Source organism: Cynoglossus semilaevis, chromosome 6 (assembly GCF_000523025.1).
Source record: "Cynoglossus semilaevis isolate Cse_v1.0 chromosome 6, Cse_v1.0, whole genome shotgun sequence".
NCBI classification, from domain to species: domain Eukaryota; kingdom Metazoa; phylum Chordata; class Actinopteri; order Pleuronectiformes; family Cynoglossidae; genus Cynoglossus; species Cynoglossus semilaevis.
In genome coordinates, this window is record NC_024312.1 from 12,562,677 (window position 1) to 12,583,571 (window position 20,895).

General features: G+C 39.0%; 5 protein-coding genes, 1 long non-coding RNA gene and 6 other non-coding genes across 14 annotated transcripts in view; 2 read left to right on the forward strand and 10 right to left on the reverse strand.

Annotated features, from left to right (window-relative positions):
- Positions 1–1,447, reverse strand: part of LOC103380239 (60S ribosomal protein L4-B-like) — a 9,124-nt gene extending 7,677 nt beyond the window's left edge. Inside the window, exons 1-2 of the mRNA XM_008312090.2 lie at positions 1,431–1,447; positions 1,023–1,088 (exon numbers count right to left, since the gene is read on the reverse strand). Of these exons, the coding sequence (XP_008310312.2) occupies positions 1,023–1,088; positions 1,431–1,447 (83 nt within the window). The remainder of the gene's footprint in view (positions 1–1,022; positions 1,089–1,430) is intronic.
- On the reverse strand, positions 217–284 carry LOC112487168 (small nucleolar RNA SNORD18). The gene has a single exon (XR_003049997.1). It is a non-coding gene; the product is annotated as a small nucleolar RNA SNORD18 (small nucleolar RNA).
- LOC112487171 (small nucleolar RNA SNORD18) lies at positions 481–551 on the reverse strand. The gene has a single exon (XR_003050000.1). It is a non-coding gene; the product is annotated as a small nucleolar RNA SNORD18 (small nucleolar RNA).
- A 321-nt stretch (positions 1,448–1,768) lies between the features above and the next one.
- Positions 1,769–5,099, reverse strand: rpl4 (ribosomal protein L4). The gene is made up of 10 exons (XM_008312091.3): positions 4,962–5,099; positions 4,226–4,397; positions 4,024–4,130; positions 3,649–3,787; positions 3,308–3,432; positions 2,847–2,976; positions 2,540–2,696; positions 2,262–2,345; positions 1,976–2,096; positions 1,769–1,887 (listed from the first exon to the last, which is right to left on the reverse strand). The coding sequence occupies exons 1-10, from the start codon at positions 4,962–4,964 to the stop codon at positions 1,816–1,818; spliced, it is 1,110 nt and encodes a 369-aa protein (XP_008310313.1). The 5' UTR covers positions 4,965–5,099; the 3' UTR covers positions 1,769–1,815.
- Positions 2,161–2,228, reverse strand: LOC112487169 (small nucleolar RNA SNORD18). Its single transcript, XR_003049998.1, has one exon. It is a non-coding gene; the product is annotated as a small nucleolar RNA SNORD18 (small nucleolar RNA).
- LOC112487172 (small nucleolar RNA SNORD18) lies at positions 2,425–2,495 on the reverse strand. Its single transcript, XR_003050001.1, has one exon. It is a non-coding gene; the product is annotated as a small nucleolar RNA SNORD18 (small nucleolar RNA).
- Positions 3,506–3,605, reverse strand: LOC112487173 (small nucleolar RNA SNORD16). The gene has a single exon (XR_003050002.1). It is a non-coding gene; the product is annotated as a small nucleolar RNA SNORD16 (small nucleolar RNA).
- On the reverse strand, positions 3,859–3,956 carry LOC112487174 (small nucleolar RNA SNORD16). Its single transcript, XR_003050003.1, has one exon. It is a non-coding gene; the product is annotated as a small nucleolar RNA SNORD16 (small nucleolar RNA).
- Positions 5,100–5,233: 134 nt separating the features above from the next.
- On the forward strand, positions 5,234–11,925 carry zwilch (zwilch kinetochore protein). Of its 3 annotated transcripts, none has more exons than XR_003049982.1 (19): positions 5,234–5,614; positions 5,721–5,763; positions 5,979–6,071; positions 6,175–6,311; positions 6,442–6,632; positions 6,714–6,793; positions 6,867–7,022; positions 7,463–7,534; positions 7,664–7,757; positions 7,849–7,901; positions 7,983–8,088; positions 8,176–8,255; positions 8,352–8,505; positions 8,613–8,641; positions 8,726–8,862; positions 8,960–9,055; positions 9,216–9,331; positions 9,414–9,642; positions 9,675–9,976. XR_003049982.1 is itself a non-coding variant. In XM_008312096.3 (19 exons), exons 1-18 carry the CDS (start codon positions 5,565–5,567, stop codon positions 9,497–9,499), a joined length of 1,773 nt encoding a protein of 590 aa, XP_008310318.1. In that variant the 5' UTR covers positions 5,234–5,564; the 3' UTR covers positions 9,500–9,517; positions 11,793–11,925. The 3 variants fall into 3 exon arrangements, 2 of the variants coding, with proteins under 2 accessions (XP_008310318.1, XP_008310320.1); XM_008312096.3 differs by lacking the exon at positions 9,675–9,976 and adding an exon at positions 11,793–11,925 and having other exon boundaries at positions 9,414–9,517; XM_008312098.3 differs by lacking the exons at positions 9,414–9,642; positions 9,675–9,976 and having other exon boundaries at positions 8,726–8,828; positions 9,216–9,333.
- On the reverse strand, positions 9,837–14,269 carry lctlb (lactase-like b). The gene is made up of 14 exons (XM_008312093.3): positions 13,968–14,269; positions 13,313–13,499; positions 13,067–13,227; positions 12,902–12,989; positions 12,708–12,817; positions 12,473–12,601; positions 12,210–12,305; positions 12,071–12,125; positions 11,832–11,993; positions 11,472–11,749; positions 11,238–11,364; positions 10,955–11,154; positions 10,796–10,859; positions 9,837–9,961 (listed from the first exon to the last, which is right to left on the reverse strand). Exons 2-14 carry the CDS (start codon positions 13,437–13,439, stop codon positions 9,846–9,848), a joined length of 1,713 nt encoding a protein of 570 aa, XP_008310315.1. The 5' UTR covers positions 13,440–13,499; positions 13,968–14,269; the 3' UTR covers positions 9,837–9,845.
- Positions 14,270–14,416: 147 nt separating this feature from the next.
- On the reverse strand, positions 14,417–16,202 carry snapc5 (small nuclear RNA activating complex, polypeptide 5). Its single transcript, XM_008312099.3, has 4 exons — positions 16,078–16,202; positions 15,430–15,558; positions 15,248–15,328; positions 14,417–15,004 (listed from the first exon to the last, which is right to left on the reverse strand). Exons 2-4 carry the CDS (start codon positions 15,517–15,519, stop codon positions 14,816–14,818), a joined length of 360 nt encoding a protein of 119 aa, XP_008310321.1. The 5' UTR covers positions 15,520–15,558; positions 16,078–16,202; the 3' UTR covers positions 14,417–14,815.
- Positions 16,189–20,895, forward strand: part of LOC107988700 (uncharacterized) — a 35,632-nt gene continuing 30,925 nt past the window's right edge. The window contains exons 1-2 of the long non-coding RNA XR_003049984.1: positions 16,189–16,249; positions 18,192–18,267. This is a non-coding gene — a long non-coding RNA (uncharacterized LOC107988700). The remainder of the gene's footprint in view (positions 16,250–18,191; positions 18,268–20,895) is intronic.

The window sequence follows — 20,895 nt, forward strand, 5'->3', positions numbered from 1 at the left end:
ATCTTTTGGTAAAGTGGTAATTCCATCTCACCGTGGGGTCATGCTTGAGGATGGCATGACGTCTTGCTGTCTTGGCATAAGGGTTCAGTTTGAGCATAATCCTCAGGTTCTTCAGAGGGTTCTTCTTTAGTACTCTGCGGTTGAGCTTCTTACTGCAATGACAAGTAACAGGTTACTATCAGGTACATAACAATCTTTCAAGAAATAACTACTGTATGGCTCAGGACTTCCATCATAATCAGGATTCAGAAACACGGACCTGAAGTGGAAACTCATCATAGCTGATCATTCATGAAAGACAAATTAACAGTTCTTACCTGGGAGCACGGAGTACTTTCTGGATCTCCTGACTCTTGAGAATCCTGCCCAGGTCGGTGTTGGTCATCTTGTGCATTGGCAGGCTGAAATTAAAACAACCCAACGATTAAGTGAATTGTTCTTCAAGAACATAAACTGACATCATCTCCAAGTGAATTTCTCAAACTCAGAACTTCGGTGGATATCACATGGATTCAAAAACACGGACCTGAAGTGAAAGCTCATCATTGATGTGAAAGTAATTAAAGCCGTCTGCATGCTCCCCCTTGTTACTCACTTGTAGCCATTTTTAAGGGTGGCTGGTTTGCGCCAAGTGCCATAAAGGTCATCCAACTTGCGGAAAGCACTCTCTGTCCAGATGCAGAAGCGCCCCACGTGACCACCAGGAGCGAGTCTCAAGAGGTTCAGTTTGTTCACGTTCTGCAGAGTGATGCCTACAGGAAAAAACATTTATCAAAAGTTTCAACTTTATTACTTCCACCAAAAATGCAAGAAGTTACACCCTATTTGACTTTTAGGGTTTAACGCATGCTGAATGACGGACTAAAAAGACACCCATCATTTAGAAGTTATTCTCAAACCAACCTGGAATATTTCTGAAGGCTTTGACAATTCCTGCGTCTTGGTTGTAGATGACACATGGCCCTTTACGCTGGATGTGACAACGGTTTCTCATTTTACCTTTGCCAGCACGCATGCGCTGATAGGCGTAGACCTGGAAGAAAATATCAAACCTTAAGTTAAATGTTACAGTTCTTAAGTTCTCAAAACTATTAAAGCAAGCACCTTATTTCAGACTGATGTTAACTGCTATTTTCACAATTCTTAGTTCCTCTGTGCAGCAGTCTTTCTGCCATTTCCCTGTAATATACATTGCATTAGAAAAACTAGAAGTTACTGTTAAACTAGTCATACAGACAAACATTCAATTCTAAATTTGTACAAAGATGGCAAACAACAGAGCACAGTCTAACAATATACAACTTTTACAATGAGACTGAAGTTGGCTAACAACATTTCTAGTTTGTAATGCAAATATACTTCCTTGATGTTATTTCAAGCTTTTAGCTTCTTCAGGAGCAGCACTGCCACTGCAGGTGGAGTTCGCTGGCTGGTTGTGCAGGGCCATAGATCCTAAAAAGCCTGGGATACCCACCCACGGAAACACAATTTAACCCTCAAATCCTCTGTAGGCGATCAGTATTGGCTGTTTATTTAAGATATTCTGCAAGTTAAGTTGTACAATTAAATTTTTTATATATATATAAAATCTACATGCCAAGTGAAATTAATGTGTAAAACATTTAGGCAAAGTTACAGGCCTGTATTAAAAAGCCATGTTTTTCTAAAATTATTTAACTAAAAGAAACCCTTTGGTTTATATTTTTCTTAACCGCAACAATGAGATGAAAATGATAATGTAAAATAAATATTTTCAATGAGACTCATGAACTTGAATCCACAGATTTATTTATAACTGAACTCCAGTCTGTGTATTTATGCTGTAGTTTTCTTAGGTGCTCTCTTCTTCTTGGGCTTCTTCTTGGACTTCAGCATCTTGGCCTTGATCTACAGGAAGAACACATCCAGAGTCACAACAGAGAAACAGCTCCATGTTTTTTTTTTATCTTTTGGTAAAGTGGTAATTCCATCTCACCGTGGGGTCATGCTTGAGGATGGCATGACGTCTTGCTGTCTTGGCATAAGGGTTCAGTTTGAGCATAATCCTCAGGTTCTTCAGAGGGTTCTTCTTTAGTACTCTGCGGTTGAGCTTCTTACTGCAATGACAAGTAACAGGTTACTATCAGGTACATAACAATCTTTCAAGAAATAACTATTGTATGGCTCAGGACTTCCATCATAATCAGGATTCAGAAACACGGACCTGAAGTGGAAACTCATCATAGCTGATCATTCATGAAAGACAAATTAACAGTTCTTACCTGGGAGCACGGAGTACTTTCTGGATCTCCTGACTCTTGAGAATCCTGCCCAGGTCGGTGTTGGTCATCTTGTGCATTGGCAGGCTGAAATTAAAACAACCCAACGATTAAGTGAATTGTTCTTCAAGAACATAAACTGACATCATCTCCAAGTGAATTTCTCAAACTCAGAACTTCGGTGGATATCACATGGATTCAAAAACACGGACCTGAAGTGAAAGCTCATCATTGATGTGAAAGTAATTAAAGCCGTCTGCATGCTCCCCCTTGTTACTCACTTGTAGCCATTTTTAAGGGTGGCTGGTTTGCGCCAAGTGCCATAAAGGTCATCCAACTTGCGGAAAGCACTCTCTGTCCAGATGCAGAAGCGCCCCACGTGACCACCAGGAGCGAGTCTCAAGAGGTTCAGTTTGTTCACGTTCTGCAGAGTGATGCCTACAGGAAAAAACATTTATCAAAAGTTTCAAATTTATTACTTCCACCAAAAATGCAAGAAGTTACACCATATTTGACTTTATGGTTTAACGCATGCTGAATGACGGACTAAAAAGACACCCATCATTTAGAAGTTATTCTCAAACCAACCTGGAATATTTCTGAAGGCTTTGACAATTCCTGCGTCTTGGTTGTAGATGACACATGGCCCTTTACGCTGGATGTGACAACGGTTTCTCATTTTACCTTTGCCAGCACGCATGCGCTGGGAGGCGTAGACCTGGAAGAAAATATCAAACCTTAAGTGTCATAGTTTAAGTTCTCAGAACCATTAAAGCAAGCACTCCATTTCAGACTGATGTTAACTGCTATTTCCTCAATTCTTAGTTCTGCTGTGCAGCAGTCTCTGCTTTTTTACTTATGTTTTTTTATTTCTGCAATATACATTTTATTAGAAAGACAAAATTACTGTTATGCCAGTCATACAGACAAATGTTCAATTCTAGATTTGCACAAAGATGGCAAACAACAGAGCAGTCTAACAATATACAACTATTTACAATGAGACTGAAGTTGGCTATAAACATTTATAATTTGCAATCCAAATATACCTTCTTGATGTCATTCCAAGCTTTTAGCTTCTTCAAGAGCAGCACTGCCTCCTTGGTCTTCTTGTAACCCTCAACTTTGTCTTCAACCACCAGTGGGACCTCAGGGATTTCCTCAATACGGTGTCCTAAAACAAAAAAGTCCAAATATGTCAGTGCATGAATTGATCATTTTCAAAGATTTGGAAGATTGAAGGAACTTGCTCAGAATATTTTACTCATCAATACCTTGTGACAGCTTAGAGACAGCAGGCAACTGTCACTGTTCACTGGGTCAGACGCAAATTACACCATCATGGCAAACAAAAAAAGCCTACCAACAATATATGTAGGAAACACTTTACCTTTGGACATGACAAGTGCAGGAAGAGCAGATGCTGCCAGAGCAGAGCAGACAGCATAGCGCTTCTGGGTAATGTTGATCTTGCGGTGCCAGCGTCTCCAGGTTTTAGTTGGGGCAAACATACGACCTCCACGACACATCTTTGTCAAAGTCAAGGAGGGCTGACAACTGCTTACAACAGTTTTACTACATAATTCAAATACTGAATATCCGCTCAGACTCTTTGTTCGTCAACCATCTGTGCAGCATACGACAGTAGGCATTCTGTCACTGGTCACAGAGTCAGTCGCAAATTACACCATCACAGCAAGAATAATAAATGTAAAAGTATATATAAAAAAGTGATCATAGAAAGTATGTACAATGAGAAGGATACATTTCCAAAAGCACCCTGGCCAGAACGGTGAGTACCACCACCTCTCACGCGAGGGATACGAGCCACAGCTCTTCCAGTACCCCAGGACTCTGCGCTGGTCTGGTGGCCTGAAATACACCATATCAAAGTTAAGTTTCCCTTAAACATAATTATTCTAAAAACCTTTTACAATTATGAGTTCAAGACAAATGTGTGATCTCACCTGCCAGTTCACTGACTGCATAGGGCTGGCGGCTGTTCTTGCGCATGTTGGTATGCACGAAGTTAACAACATCAGGACGAATTGGTGCCTTAAACACTGAAGGCATGATAACATTTTTGCCTGAAGATTCTCCTTTCTCGGAATACACCGAGATCAGGGGTCGGGCACAGGCCTAAAAGGAGAAAATATCATAAGAAACTTCTACTTCAAAACAACAGAAAATTGAGCGCACCGGAAGTGTGGCCAAAAACGCCATGTCACCTCATTCAATTCATTATTGTTGTTAAAAAACTATAACACCATTCTCTAATCAACAATAAAATGATCGTTAAAGATTTGCTTTGAGGAAGGCCTCTCGTGGCTTGGTGAACTAGCACCAACTTATCTCCGCAACTTGACAAATGTAATAAAAATGTTACACTGCCAGTCACGCACAGGTAATAATTGAATTCTACTATGTGGAACATAGAGCAGCTGAAACGGGGAAAACACAATATCTAGCGGAGTACCTGCCAACGAAAGCATAGCCACACGTGTACATGGAATGAAGCCGCTTGTCCAAAATGGCCTCGTGTTAGCTAGGCTAGCCAAGACCTTCCCATATATCTACTCAAGCTTAACTTAATTTTGTTCCTCAAAATTACAAACTGTAGGCGTAGATGTGTTATAAACGCAATATAAGTAACACAGTTAAATAACTTAGACCCTTGAAAGTGATATATTTGGAGTTTCTTACCATTTTTGCAAAATATTTTTCGGCTCGCCGGGAACCACGCTCCACTCGCTATGGCGGCCACAGTAAAAAGGAAGTTGGTAAATCGTCTTGAATGCTTTATGTCTCCGCCATAGCGTGAACAACTTCCGCTTAGAGCTATAATCCTAAAACTACTTTGCTTGACCGATTTGTTTTGATTACAGCACTACACAAATCTAAAATATTATTTGTACTTTAATAAAAACCCCAAATATAAACAATAGGTCTTATATCCGGCTGTAAGAGAGGGGACTATTTTTTTATCTGTGTTGGCGAAAGATTACCTTACCTGCCGAACTACTTTTTCATTTCTTACTTAGTTTTATTTTATTTTTGGTATTTATATTTTACCTACATATGCGGAATAGTCGTTTCACGTGGATTTAATAGTTTCCCCTGTTCTCGTGTATTTTTAATTTTAAAAAGTTTGGTGACCCTTGACCGAGTGACGTCAATATATCTGCGCGAGCGCGCGAGTGATTAAATAGCGTCAAACAAAGTTTGGTGGTTTTTGAACTAAAACCTGTTCTCTGTCCTATTTTTTTTTTTTTAAGTCTGCTTCCAGGATTACCGTGTGCGACCCAAATGGCATCGAGAACGGTAGCTAGTGCCAGGGGATTTTTCGATTTTCTTCAGTAAGTTTTTTTTTTAACGTAATCTCAGCAAGTCTTCATAGTAGATAAAGAATATTTTAATGTACAGACGTATGTAATGCCGTGTTAACCGTTGTCTGGTTTACAGATCATTTCAAAAAGAGGAAAACAACAATCACTGTATATATGAGGTATTTTTTTCCTGTTAGTCTATCACTATTGCGATGTTGGAAAACGGCTATGAAGTTATATCTTGAAATGGAAAATTGATTTTCACAAGCACTTATTTATTATTACTTTGCATTTAGAATAAAAGTGGGCACACACGTAGAAGAAAAATATGCATATGATTTGTTACTGAACCATGGCAGTTGAAATCCTAATGTCATTTCTTTTTCCATTTCAGGACGATTTTCAAATATTAAAGTTAAGGAGAGATACAGTTCCTGTTGTCAGTAAATACTGTGAAAACCCAATGGTTATTATTTGTCAAAAAGCTGTGAGTAATTCTAAAAAAATGAGTCTATGGTCTGTACTTATGGAACATTTAGGACACAGGTAAAGTGATATTTGTCATTGCCTCTTATATTTGTATTTCTAAGGATCCAAAATCAAATGGAAATGATGAATCTAAAATGAATGAGTCCTCACACACTGATGATGAAGATCATGCAAATGACGAAAACGATGTAGACCAAATTGAACCGAGTCCCCAGCCACTTACAGTCATGAAAGCACGGTAAGAGACCATAAGAAATGTAACCTGTTGTCCAACTAAAATAATACCATTAGGACTTTTTAGAGTGTGTGTACTGTGTGTATAAACTATACCTCACTTGTGAAAACATAAGTTTTGTCTCTGTTGACAGGCAGATACTATCTTGGTACACATTATCTCAAAACCCTTGTGTGTCAGGTGTGGCCAACAATGCAGCTCTGCATCCTTTGTGGGTGCGTTGTGATATGTCTGATCCTGCTAAAACAATGTGGATGGGAGCTGAAACAGTCTGCACAGGAACTAATGTATCTGGTGTTATATTATACTCTATAACCAGTAAAGGTATGACGCAAATTCTGTATAGCGTTTTTCTTATTTCATTCACCAAGTATTTATTCATAAAATATTGCAATTTTTTTATAGACTCAGCAGTAAACAAAGAAGCTTTAATAACCTTGGATGAGGTCAAGAGAGAACACAAGAAAAGACATCACACATCCTTGGTAAGTGCACATCCTCACTGTCCAGTAAATGTCATTGAAAATGTAATGCTTCACATCTGACTTATGTCTACAGATGCAAACAAAAGGCACTGCCAGGTTCAACTTGTTTGGCTCCACTGTTGTTGAAAACACCTTGATTAAGTCACAGAGTAGTATAACAGTGGATTTAAACTGGAGTCATGTAGACGGCGTCCTGGAAACCCCACCTCTGTCCTCAACAGCCACACTGGTGAGCAGCCTCAGCAACTGCACTATTGATGTTAACTTGGTATTAATATGTTTGTGTTGAATCGCTACATGTGAAATCAATTTAAATTTTTTTTACAGGCTAAAGTGACATTTTATAATCATATCTGTCCATGTTGTTACCACGACCTAAACCTAATGAGCTGTTTTGGGCTTTTCTCTATCAGCTGCAGATACAACATGTCAACCTATGTGAAAATATTGTGACCAAAAAAAGAGTGTTTTTCAAATAGAGTCACACACAGGGTGCAGGAGAAGGGGGGGGATTGAGGAAAGAGATTTTCCTTGTCTCCTCGTCTCTCTTCCTGCCAAGATCAATTATAAAAGAACCAACTGGTCTGACTGTAGAATTATAAAGTGAGTAATGTATCTGATTTACATAAGATCTAGATGTTTTTGATTTGTTTATTTGTTGGTTTACAGAATATCAGAGTTGCCACTGGGGACTTGAGGAGCCCCATGTCTGACATGTACAGGGAGCTGGAGTTTCTCCAGGTTGTCTCTGAGTGAACTTGTGTGATGAAAGATTAAGACACAGGTAAAAAGTGTCTCTGAGTGAACTTGTATGATGAAAGATTAAGACACAGGTAAAAACAAATATTTAACAGACTTTTGTTATCTCAGTCTCTTGCTGATGGTTTGAGAACCGGTGAGACCGAATGGATAGAACCTTTGGAGAGTACATCTGCTATAAAGCTCACCAAGGCCTATTTGGAAGGTGCAGTATTCCGTTTCTCAAGAACACAATTTTTATAATTAAACACTTGAAGCAGCACAAAATGTGTGCTTTATTTATTTATGTTTTTTAGAGATTCAAGACATTGCAAAAACATCCCAGGACCGGCCTACAAAAACAGAAGATGTAAGTAAAATACTTTTGGTATTTTATTTATTTATTTATTAAGTATATTAATTCCAACTTTCTAACTTCTTTTCTTTAAAGACCAAAGAGGTGAAGCCTGAGACAGACACTCCCATTTTCTCTCTGTCTCTCCTGGAACGAAGCGACTTTGATTTTGTGGAAGAGTTGTGGGTCCGCCTGAGAAAGAGTGAGTTTTTTGTTGTTGTTGTCTTTATGTATTATCATACATTAGAATCAGACAGTGATTGTAATCTGTGTATGTTCCTTTTTACAGGTGTGGCATCATATCAGGACATTACAGATAGTCTGAAATTAGTCATTGGAACTCTAAGTAATGGACAAATCAAACCCTGGGTATGTTGGACTTTGGAAATTATAAATCCCAAATAAAGTTATGTTAACATCTGCTAATTGTTTTTATTAATATGTTGTTTTTTTGACTTCCTCCAGATTCACAAAGACAGCAATAGCTCCCTCAGTAAACTCATCCTACAGTCCCACAAGCAGCAGATCGACGTGTCTCTCACGGGTCTCACTCCTATCCACATGCTGCTGGAAATGGGACTGGACAAAATAAGGAAGGATTATGTTAACTATCTCATTGGTAAACATTTTTTTTCTTTCTATGTATAAAATTTGAATCAACTAAACTTTTTAATAGCATTTTGCTCATGGAACCAGTGTTTATAAACCTATATTCTTTCTCCTCAGGTGAAGAATTGGCCACTCTGAACCACTTGGTGAGCTTCAGGTTTAGCTTGGCAAATAACCAGAAAATCAATTTTTTTAAATAAGGGACTGAGTTTAAATATTTTACTCCTCAGTGTTATTACCTCAGCACCGAAGTGGACCTGCAAGAGCAAGTGAGCCGACTGAGGAAACTGCACCATCTACTGGAAACAACCGTCACCTGCCGTACATTCCTGGGTTTGCCTTATGACCGTCTGTTTCTGCTAACACAGTAAACTGAGCTTGATCCTGCAGAGGCATTTCAGTTCTTGATTTTGTCATTAAGGCAGTTGAATGACGTTATACTATTCCTTTTTGTCCCCCACCAGGATGTGTTCAGAACACTACAAAACGAACCCATATGACGAGAAACATGAATTCAAGCTCAAAATCAAATCAGCTCTGATCAGCCATTTTTATCAGAAGTAAGGCTGAAAAATGTGTCCTTCCATCCTTGTTATTTACAGTAAAAACAGTGATTGTTTATTCAAGGCACACTGATGTGGCAGATACAGAGATTTCTATTCCATTCTGTGTTAATCCACAGTGAGTCTGAATATGTCTATTGTTTCTAATGGTCAACAGAGAGCAACCAACTGAGTGGGTGGCCGAGGTGTTCAGTGGTCATAGCCCTCATGAGGTCAGAACATCCTTGCATTTGAGTGACAGACCACTGTGTGACCATGTCAACTTTTCAACAGGTGATTCTTATAAAACCAAAATGTGTGCCTTATGTTTTTGCATTCATTCATTAACTTCAAATCAAATCCACTTCCCTTCCAGGTATCCTGGATGAAACCAATGGTGACAGTGAGGATCCTGTGTTTTTCTCCGCCATGGTGTGCGCCAGTGTGGTCAAGTTATGCTGAAATAACTCTGAAATCTGTGTATGTATAAAGTAAAATGTAGCTTGCACATTAATATATTGTATCATATAAACTGTTTGCTATAGCAGCTGTAAATCCTTAAACAAAACGTCTAAAAAGCTTCTAAAGTCACGGTGACAGTGAATGTCAAGCTTCTAAAGTCACAGTGACAGTGAAGTTCCACAGCAGTGTTTTATTAGTGAAGTCAAACTTGTCGCAGGACTGTTCACACTGATTTGTACCTGTCAAATGAATGACATTAGTAATCTCCCCAAGTACATCTGAAATACCGGGGTTGCATTCAAACCTGCTCCATTGTTGTGTTGTTGCTTTAAACACACACGCACGTCTAGTTTCGCCTCCGCAACAAAAACATAAGCAAGATGGCACTGAGCAGAATGGAAAGTGTGCACACGGTGGGTACGACGATCTCCGTCACCATCTCCATGTGGCTGGTCAGGGGATCTGTGAACACACAGTGAGTTCGCGTTAGCAAAGTAATGATTCATTTGGTTGCTGTTTGGCAAGAAATGATGCTCGGTCACAGCAATCAAAGGGTTAATGTCTTCTCTTAATTAAGTTCTCTAATTAACTAGTTATCGAATTAATAATTTGATGCGAGAGATTTCTTACCATGGATAAGTCTTAGAATATTGGCAACAGTGTTCCGCTGTAGCTCTAATGAAAAGACAGAAATGACTTCAAGTGAAATTTTAACCCCTTTGATAGCTGCTAGCATCAGAAACAGTCATTCATCTTCATCTCAACCACATATAAAAGCAGTCGTCGTCATGAGCTTTGATGGGTTTTTGTGAACAATGAATTCTGAATATCTGCTCTTTGTGGCAACTTTGACCAAAAAGTCATATGTGTCATATATGTAAGTATATATATATATATATATATACACACACACACACACACACACATCTGGGGAAGCAGACATGATGATGGACTGTTTCTCAGACACACACTGCATTCTTAAAGCAAGAATTAACAGAAGACTTATACCATAAAAGTCTAAACTTCGTCATGCACTGGCCAAACCTTTGGCATTTCTGCATGTTCCTTGGACCTTCTTCTAGCTGCAGGGGCAAACAAAGAAGAACTTAAGATGGTGATTCTGTCAATCTTTTTTTTTTAAATTGATCTTATTTAAAAAAAAAAAAAAAAAAGCTCACATGATTGTTGCTGCTCAATAATTTCAATTTTTTAAATTTTTTTAATAACCACAGTATTCTTGTTTGTTTACCCCTGCTGTGGTAAGGTAATAGGAATAAATGTTGGTGATAAATGTACCTGCTGCCAGGAGCTGGCTGCTGGAAGAACATGTCTCAATCGACTTCCGCCTCCAGTTCTCAACCTGTTCAAATTTCTCAGTCAGTTACACATCAGAAAAGTGTCTGTGCTGTGTGTGGTAATAATATGACATGACGGCGTCTGCGTCTCTTCTCTTACCTCTCTCTGATTGGGAAATCCGTTGGAACTGATGATACGTTTGTAAAACTGAACCGAGGCTTTAGGATAACGGGGCTTGTTTTTGTTGCCAAAGTCGACGTAGTACAAGCCAAACCTCTCAGAGTATCCTTCGTCCCACTCGAACTTGTCCAGCAGGGACCACGCGGTGTAGCCTTTTACGTTGACCCCGTCTTTGATAGCTGAACGTAAAAAAAAAGAAGAGTGGATTAGATTTGAACTCCCATTGTGTGGGGAAAACGTTGGTTTGTTTGAGTGCATTCACCTTTAAGCATCTCATTGACATAGTCTTTAAAATACTGTATCCTCCACTCATCACAGAGCTCGGTGCACTGCGTCTTCTCAGAGACTCCATTCTCCGTCACGTAAATCACTGGGTTTCCATACTGAGTCTAAATACGGAAGAAGAAAAAGGAACATGAAGTAGATGTGTTGCAATCACTGCAAATACGTTATGTAGTCCTGAGTGTCTGATGTACCTGATACGCTCTACACCCACCTTGATAAAGTTCAGCATCCGTCTGAAACCCCAGGGCACAGAGTAGAGCCATTCTGACCCAGGGTCAGGCCATCGAGGATCAACCAGCTCAGCCAGGTCACGGTCGGTGAAGTAGCTATTGCCACTGCGGCCTGATGGGTAGTTTTTTTGGGTGATGTAGCGGGTGGTGAAATGGCCAATGCCCAGGAAGTCACAGGTCCCTTTGATGTAACTTTTTTCCTGGGGAGCAAAGGTAGGCAGTCGGGACGTCCCCAGTCCCTGCTGCGCACTTTTCCTTCCTACAGAAACGATCGCAACACGTGATGATTTTATTTCTAACAGGTGCTCGGCCTCAACAACAAAAACAAAACAACAACGCACCAATGAAGTCTTTCATCACTTGAGGGTAGTCTCCATGGAATATGGGCGTGGCAAACCAGCCCAGGTTGAACTGGACAAACCTCTCAGCTGCTTCGATGTCTTTTTGGTTGCTAATGTCCACCGGCTCCCCCCAGTCTCCAGACAAAGAGATGCCGACCTGGCCTACGGTGAGAGAGGCGTGCTGTAACTCTAACATGTTCTGGTGGAGAGAAGACAACCACGACGTGTGTAAACAGTACCTTTTTGTTTCCCTCTCCACTGAGTGTCGTACGTGTGCCAAACTTTTGCATGTGCCTGTGAAAAAGATGATCGTTAATAAGTAATCGAGATTTTGGTAGTTGTTACAGGTTAACTTGTTACGTTTTTTCATGGTTGTACCTTTATGATGTGGTGAGCGCTTCTGTAGGCGCCTGTTCCTCTCAGCTTCATTCCAGGAGCATGTTCACCAGTCTCATAGCCTTCAACTGCTACAGACTGTGGTTGAGAAAAGTAAAACAATTCCAGTGAATGAAAGAAAATGGACATTTTCCATGTTAATAATTTAGTCAAGTCACAAATAAAAACAAATGTGAAAAAACATAGATCTACCTCCAAAATGAACCTGCGATTAATCAGATAAAAAAAATCCCCCTAAACCTTACCCACGGATTGTTGAAAGTGATCCAGTACTTGACTCTGTCACCATATCGTTCAAAGCAAAGATTGGCAAAATCATTGAAATGGTTGACAATGCTGACGTTCTGCCATCCGCCATATTTTTCTTGTAAGACCTGATAATAAATCAGAAAAGCCTCCGTTCATCAGACTGAAACAGCAGCACAGCTACGGTATGTGACAATACTGAAGATTTTAGGTTTCATTGACTCTGATACCAACCTGGGGCAGATCCCAGTGATACAGAGTGACGATGGGAGTGATGTTGTTTTCCAGCAGGTGGTCAATCAGTTGGTCGTAGTACTGGATTCCCTTTTCATTGACATGGTCAGCTGCAAAGTGTGAGTAAGTGTTTAGCACACAAGGCAGTCAGAACGCACTGGTAGATAGGACACACCCCAGTCACAGAAACTTACACCGTACTCCAGTGGGGATTAGTCGAGGCCAGGAGATGGAGAAGCGGTAGTGGTTCAGTTTGAGCTCTTTCATTAAAGAAACATCATCCTATCAAAAAAAAAAAACAACTTTTTTTTTTTCTCCTTTCCATTTCTTGGAGTCGGGCCTTACCTATTCCCACCCACCTTGATTTTGTAGTAGCTCTCACAGGAAGCATCACCAGTGTCATTTTGGTAGATTTTCCCCTTTTTATGAGTAAACACATCCCAGATGCTCAGTCCTTTTCCGTCTTTGTCCCAGGCTCCTTCTGTTTGATAGGCCGAACTGCCAACGCCCCATGAAAATCCTGACAAGTAAAATGAGCATCAGCCTTTCAACTCCGACCAGACTCATAAATAAAAATAAAACCATGAAAGGGAATATAGAAGTACCAGTTGGAAAAGTGCCATAATAGAAGGAGCCGTGTTCGTTCTTTGTCCAGTCAAAGTCCTCAGCCGCAGACAGACACAGCACCAACATAAGCACATGGCACACGCTGAATGCACAGTTTAGGAGCATGGTATGTTTGTGCCTGCAGCACAGTCACTCTTTGGTTCTGCTTTGGTACCTCGATGTTGTCTGCACAAAGAGAGCAGTGCATCCAAATATATTAAAATACTGATCCTTCTGTTGGGTCCACTGTGAGGCTCCAGAATGTATTTATGCCCCAATGCTGAACCATGTGGTGAACCTATTCAAATTCAACAGAGTGTAAGTTCATCTTGCTGAAGCAGACAGTTACCATACAAAGTACGGTTTCATCATTGAAAGAGCAATTTGAAAAAACTGTTTTAAAAAAAGAAATCACATGACAATAAAATATTTACATCTAACTGAAAACATTTACATTTAGGAAAAATAATGAAAAAAGTCAAAACTGAAAAGGTCACTCCACTCCAGATGTCCAGTTTCATTTCTTTTCATAACTATTTTAATGTTATGAGTGTAATCCATTGAAAAAAAATCCAAACTTCTTAAAAAATATCCTTAAGAATAACAATTAACTGAAGCTACAGTTCACATTGAACATTCAATTTTTTTTTTTACCTTATGAAGATTTCATTTCCATCAGGTGTGTGCTCAACCCCAGTCTCTGGGCAAATGGCAGTGGTTGTAGAAAGCTGTCCATAAAGATAGTTATCGCTGCAGGACCTTTTTTCAAAGCTGTGCCTGTTGGGGGGCCTCGCTGCTTTGTTTTTTGATGCTTGAAAAATGCTGAACAGTTGGATAATGGAAAGTGTTTGCACTGCATTACGTATTGAACAGGTGAACATGGGTATTAACCCCAGTGATGGAGAGAAAAAGAACTGTGTCCTTTTCTTTACTTTTAACAATAACATCTGTTTAATTAAATCTCATGTTGATGCATTGCGACTACTTCAAGACTGAAATGGTTACAAAGGAAATACTTTTTAGTTTAGATTCATTCCAAAGATACGGAACAGTTTACACCTCTGTGTAACACACGTACAAAGTGTAAAACGAGTCTGAACAACCCTATGCAAAACATTTTATTTTGTGCTTTGTTTTATTATTTTGTCACAAATACACACAATATTCCTATATGGCCCAGCCATACATCTCCACGCTTTAAGACACATCTTCATATTTAATTCTTAAGTGAATTTCTGCTCAGTTTCTTATTTTCAGGAAGCAAATATTCTAGTGAGCTAGCACCTAATAACAAAGTGTACTTCGTATTTGGGTGATACATTTCTCTCAAGTTTGACGCATGAATTCCAACAAATTAAACATCAATAACATATAGACAGTCAACACACATTGTATTGTACTTGTACTACCTATTACGCCATCCATATAAATTAAAAGCAGAGAGCAGCAAACTGTTACACTCAGTGGTACAAACATACAAGCCTGGAGGACTACTGAAAAAGTTAGTAACCATCTTCATCCTCATCCTCGTCTTCAAGCACACGTTCAAGCTCACTGTCCTCATCTTCATCTTCTTCCTCCTCTCTGTTATCATCGTCATCCTCTTCCTCCTCCATATCATAATCTCCAGCAGCATTCAGCAGAAGTTTGGTTTGATTGATCTCACTTTCATCATCGAGATTAACATGAACCTGAAATTAAGTTATTTCCATTATTTTAATTTGTTTGACTAAAATGTATAGGTTTTTTAGGCAATGATATTTCTGGTCAATGATTTCCAATTTTAGTGATAATTATTGGGTTTGTCTATGACCTGAATAAAACTGAATGTATGTAATGGTAACCCTCATGTCAGTGAGTAAACAAAGTATGACAAATTTATTTAATTGGAATTCTGCAGGGCTTTAAACTCAATCTCCGACCCAATCATTTACCTCAGGTTCAGGGGAAAGGTGTTGGGAAGCTCCTTGTTCCATTTGAGCATGGATGATGGATTTCAAGGCACCTTCTTCAAACTGAAAAAAGAAGTGCACATACAATGAATTATTTATATGTAATACTCTCTCTCTCTCACACACACATTTTACATATATCGATTAATATTAATATTACTCACCTTCAGTCTGTTCAGTTGATCTTGCAACATCACTTTGATTTTGAGGAGAGTCTCCTCCTCTTTCTTCAGCTCCTGCAGACGGCTGTGCATTTTTATGGGAGCCGCTGAACTCAGACCATTCCTTTAGCACTAATGGGAAGAAAGCGCCCATTAACATTACGCAATAGTGGCAACTGTTACTAACTAAATATGAAGAGGATTTGTTCGAATGTTCACCTTTAGTCACCAAGTCAGGTGATATATTCATAACTGAGGACAAATGTATTAAAACGCCGTGTCTGTATGATGTTAATACTTTGGAATAAAAAATCCAATGGGTTTGGGGGTAGAGCCTCAGCTGTATTCTCTTTTACTGTACATTTTAGTCTATTTTTTGATAGAATGTATTCACGTCTTATTTCATCAAATAAGACCAAATAAAACTATGAAATAAAGCAGGTGTGAGTAAATATACCATTATCATATTAAAAACCGACAAAACGGGAGTCCCTAGATTTATTGTGGGTAACCAACACATGATGTCACTGCTAAAGACCTGCGTAGCCTGTATACAGTATATCCTTTTAGCTGAATGACGATGACGATGATACAAAGACACAATTGAAAATGGTACATATTTAACAAAGCAAATGTATTAAAAAATCTTACCTACAACTCCATAATGATATCAAATGCGTTTACATGCAGAACATGTTTTGTATGAAGACATAGCACAAGATAAAGTTTACTTCCCGTGCTTATGTCGTCATATCCGGTTTCGAGTGCAGCAAAAATGCTGTTGGAAATTCCTTAATAGTTTTCTCGAAGACAAAATAAGACGGTTGGTAGTTTATTTTATACTTTGACTTGATACAATACGACACCAGAAATGCGTTCTTTAAATAATGAAGTATTTCCTTAAGTTAGTTAAGTTGTTACATTCGTCCTTATTACAATGGTTTGACTTATTTCCGACTTTCAATTGATTGTAGTCCGTCGAGCAAGACCAAAAAAAGCGCTTTGTCCTAAATTTACTAAATTATTTTGCAATTGTTATACTAATGCCAATAACACATTCGAATTTTAACTGTTTGGAATTAATCAAGAGCACGTAAAGGCAACCATTAGCGGACCGTTATTTTGGCGACATCTTGTGGTTTGAATGTATCAATTTCCTTCGTCTTGACTGAACAGAATGCGTTAGTCTACAAGAAACCTTTTAGTCTACATATTGTAGACCGTTAAAAGTAAAACAACCCAACAAACAAAACAAAACACCTTACTAATGCTATTTACAAAGCAAACCTGTCAGCCATATTTAAGGTTTTCAATTGAACCCTATGCACAGAAAAAACACAAACATAGAAACGAAAAATCAACGTAACACATTTGGCAGAAACATATATGAACCACAGATGAAGTTGACGAGAAAACAAGATCTAAAACGCCTCTAGTCAGTCTTCAAAAAATGTAAGTAGGCCCATTAGGTACTTTAAAGAATTCCTGTACTAACGTCATCCAGATGTTGCATGGTAATCACAGAAACCAATCTCAAATGTATCTGTCTCTTAGCACACAAAGAGCATTATTTTCAGAGTGTACCAACACTCACCCTTAAAATCAAATAAGTGTGAGATTTTCTGGTTCTTTAAAACTTAGATTGATGAGCCCAAAAACAATCACTGAGCTGATGAACATATTATTCATCAATATTAAAATTTGTATAAAAATATGGTTAACTAAAGAAAATATTCATTTTATGTATTAGAAAATAATGCAGCCACTTTGTTAAGTAAGTATAAGTAAGTTGTAAGTATCTATTGACTTTAAAAGTATGACTATATAAAAGAATGTTTCAGTGAAAGTTTCAGGGTGAGAAACATTGTTTTTCTGTGTGGCGTACAAGTTGTGTTTAGAACAGTTTTTTAAAAAGGAAGGTGGCTAATGCTACACACTTATTAGACTACTGTACCGAGCACGACAGTTGTTTTCTTCTTGTCATCACAAAGACTTTGCCATCCATCCTGAGTTCACCTCTGCAGTACATGAGATTTGTGCTGAGGCCTAGTGGCAGCTGAGGCTGCAGCTCGTCTCCCCCCTGCATGCCGTGGTGCCGTAGAGTGGTGGTCTGTCTATGCTTCTGCAAAGCCTGAAAATGCTCCTACTGTCTGTGGAATGCAGCACTAGACATGTTGGATGAGGGGCCTCCCAAATGGCAGATGAGGGAGAGGGTGGGGAGCTGTAGAGGGAGAAGTGGGGAGACCTTTGAAAAGCACTTTTGGGAAGTTATGACTCAATCTTCAGTTTAAGCAGTGAAGCAGAGCAGCTGAAAGAAAACAGAGATGTGAGCTTATGAAGAAAAAAAATGAAGGCTTTATTTTAAAGAGCAGTGGTTATAAGAATAATGGTCAACGGTATGCTGGGATTTCATAAGGTGTAAGATTGATGATGCTAAGGTTAAACCAAATAAAACTGGAAATCTCATATTTGTATATTCCCTCTGTACTGTGTTGTTTCCTGTCATTTGTCACTGGTAGGTGCTAAAGGTGTGTTTTAGGTTAGCAGTTTCTTTCCTTTTATCAAGGATTATTTTCTCTCATGTTGCAAAGCACCTACATAATTTATAACAGATGTTACCAACATTATCTCAGGGCTATAAAATGACTATAAAAATATATAAACATAAACATGTTCTTTTTTAGTCTGTCCTATTCAATATTAAACATTATACCTATTATATTTTATTGTTGATTGTTCTTAAGTTTAATGCTCAATTGTTTCAGGTCTGTCTTCATCAACCTGACCTGTGTCCAGTGCTTCTCTGTGAATCAGCCTCACTCGTCTCACCTGGGTTCCTGGGTGAGTATACCTCTCTCCCTCACTGTCATTGTTGCTGTTGGCCCTCTCATGACAAATTTGACATTTTAATGCTTTTTTGTGTCCTGAAAAAGATAAAAAGTAAAGATTTTGCTGCTTAAAGATGATTTCATTACAAAAACCAAAATTCAACATGGAATTTGCTGAAGTACCGACCTACTACCTGGGTCATTAATAAGAATCTTAGTGTTACTTAAATTAGATTTCAATCAGTGTGATGTTTGTATGTTATTTTACATACATACATACATACATAACTGTCAGGTCAGGTGATCTGTGGTTAAAGCAGTCTATCTAAGTCTAGACCCAAGAAGCTGCTCGTCTAATCCTGTTGACCTCACCTGCTGCTTCTTTGTTGGGTTCCAACGCAGAAAATGCTTTGGGTTGCATTACTGGAAGTAGCTAAAAGATGACTTGTTGTTTTAAATGCAACTGTAGTTATACGCCTAGTACAGTACAATATAAAAATCGAGAAAAGACGTTCAAGAATATTAAATGTCTACAAATATAAAGTTTTAAATAAAAGCCCTCACACACAGCCAAAATAATTATAACTAATAATGATGATAATAGTACAGTTTTATAATGGATAAATGATTTATCACAACATGAAACTATGAAAGCAAATAGAGCCTTGGGTTTTCAAAGAAGAAGTCACACCTTCACATTTCCTGTTTTGAAATTACCATACACTCATAAATGGGAAGAGAAATATAGGGCCACATGCCATTTTGATTAGCACAATGATGTGCATCACCACAGATATGGCTAAATAATTGGTTCTTACATCATGGGGTGAAAATGTCCCTTGACAATCACACCCTCCGCTGCACGCCACATGGACATGCAACGACCCAGTGTGCATTAATTCTTGGCACATTAAAAGCTTTCACATTAATCAGACAGATGGTTAATCTAAGTGAGCGCGCTGTCACCGGTTTACAAAGCATGATTGATAATAGTGTTAATTACCAGGTTATCCGCAGAAGAACATTCTGATCCACAGTGTGGTTTTTGTCTATCAGCAGCGGAATGTTTGCCTGCGTGTGTGAGTGTTTAGCGCTGCGCTTACTCTGGCTTTGATGCCATCCTCATCCTAATGATTTCATAAAGCAGCTCTGTCTTGAAAGTGACGTCACATTTTATCTGACTTTAACATCGAGTCGACACAGACGTCATGATACTGCATCAAAGGGTGCAGGACGGAACAACAGCAACTGTATAGAAAAATGGACAAGAAAAAAATGCATAGAAGACAGAATTGATGGATCTGGTCCAGGGGACATGACTGTAAAAGTGACATGAAAGCTGACTTCTGATGGCCGTGAAGTGGGGAGACTTTCCAATAAAAAAATTTGGGCTTTAATGCAACTGCATTAAAGAATCACAGACTTCGATGTAGGTCCAACTCTTTACTGACTGATTGATGGCCCAGTTGGGACCTGAGGAGGTCTGTGGGAAACAGAAGAGGCTACACTGGATGATTGTTAATACAGAACAAATCAAAGGCTGTTGATTTTGGTTGTGAAGAACAGTGTGAACCTTTTCATGTTGGGAACGTGCCGGATCACAGGATGAGCTCGGGCTCTGATGCGATGTGGTTTGGTCAGTGTTTGGTGGGACCACGGCTGAGCAGAGTGTTCTGTCCGCAGCTGAAACTTGTAAACTAATTGACCACCCGTACGTGGTTTTTCTTTTCTGCTGGTTTTTCTCCTGAGAGCAAAGCAAAAAAACCAGCTCAGGAACACCTCCAGCAGTCTGTATGACTATGTGATTAATTGCATTTGCCCCCTTCCCCCCTCCCCTCTCTCTCTTTCTCTCCTTTTCTCCCTCCTTCTGCATAATCTCCGGTGCTCTGGCCTGTGTTTCTCACCTCCCTTGACTCCCCAAGTTATTATCCCTGTAATCTCAACCTTTGTTTCTTCTTCCCTGGATGATTTATTAACACCAAACCCTTCTGATTGTTTGAATCTTTTAATGAGCTCTTTGACTCTCAAATCCCTCCCAATGTCTAAGTAGTAAAAGTGTTTTAAAGATCAGACAATTCCCACGGGACTAACTAATTGCAGTACATGTCATGTATTCCATGTGGTCATGTTTTAGTTTCTAGAGGTAGTATAATATTTGTAAGAGTTCTTGTGTGGGTTCAGTGAGCATCGCAGTAGGTACTTGTCAAATATCAGTGTAATTATCTGGCTCTGGAAATAGTGATAAACCCACAGTACACTGGCCAGAGTGAATCTGCTGAAGAAAGACAATCCTGGTAGTTGGTCAGACAGAGTCAAGCTACAATGTGGCAACGGATGCTGTTTTGCATCTTTTCCATCAGATTCTCTTAGCAACTGACCTGACCTTTTTTTAATATGCGTTTTGAAATGTACAGGTGAAATGTATTGGAGGTAATCAGCCTGTCATCATGTCTGTGATTTCCTGAATACTCAGCCAACAGTGTTCGTACCTAATCCCTGCCTAAATTTAATGATGGGATATTGAAAAATGTCAATAAATATATGCAAAAATATAATTTGCTTAGAGCTAGTGGTTTTTAGCCATTACTGTGCATCTTGACGTTGGCTTGAACGCTTTGAGAGTTGCTTTTAAAACTGCAGT

Coding starts and splice junctions, on each gene's coding strand:
- rpl4 (XM_008312091.3), bottom strand. Junction 3,788..4,023: donor GCCAGGGTGCTTTTGGAAAT/GTATCCTTCTCA, acceptor ACTTTGACAAAG/ATGTGTCGTGGAGGTCGTAT. Junction 2,346..2,539: donor ACCCTTAAAAATGGCTACAA/GTGAGTAACAAG, acceptor TTTTAATTTCAG/CCTGCCAATGCACAAGATGA.
- zwilch (XM_008312096.3), top strand. CDS start 5,565: ATGGCATCGAGAACGGTAGCTAGTGCCAGGGGATTTTTCGATTTTCTT. Junction 6,312..6,441: donor CTTACAGTCATGAAAGCACG/GTAAGAGACCAT, acceptor CTCTGTTGACAG/GCAGATACTATCTTGGTACA. Junction 6,794..6,866: donor AAAGACATCACACATCCTTG/GTAAGTGCACAT, acceptor TTATGTCTACAG/ATGCAAACAAAAGGCACTGC.
- lctlb (XM_008312093.3), bottom strand. CDS start 13,439: ATGCTCCTAAACTGTGCATTCAGCGTGTGCCATGTGCTTATGTTGGTG. Junction 12,990..13,066: donor AGAGCTACTACAAAATCAAG/GTGGGTGGGAAT, acceptor TTTTTTTGATAG/GATGATGTTTCTTTAATGAA. Junction 12,602..12,707: donor ATCACTGGGATCTGCCCCAG/GTTGGTATCAGA, acceptor ATTTATTATCAG/GTCTTACAAGAAAAATATGG.
- snapc5 (XM_008312099.3), bottom strand. CDS start 15,519: ATGCACAGCCGTCTGCAGGAGCTGAAGAAAGAGGAGGAGACTCTCCTC. Junction 15,329..15,429: donor ATCAACTGAACAGACTGAAG/GTGAGTAATATT, acceptor TTCTTTTTTCAG/TTTGAAGAAGGTGCCTTGAA. Junction 15,005..15,247: donor ACCTTTCCCCTGAACCTGAG/GTAAATGATTGG, acceptor ACTTAATTTCAG/GTTCATGTTAATCTCGATGA.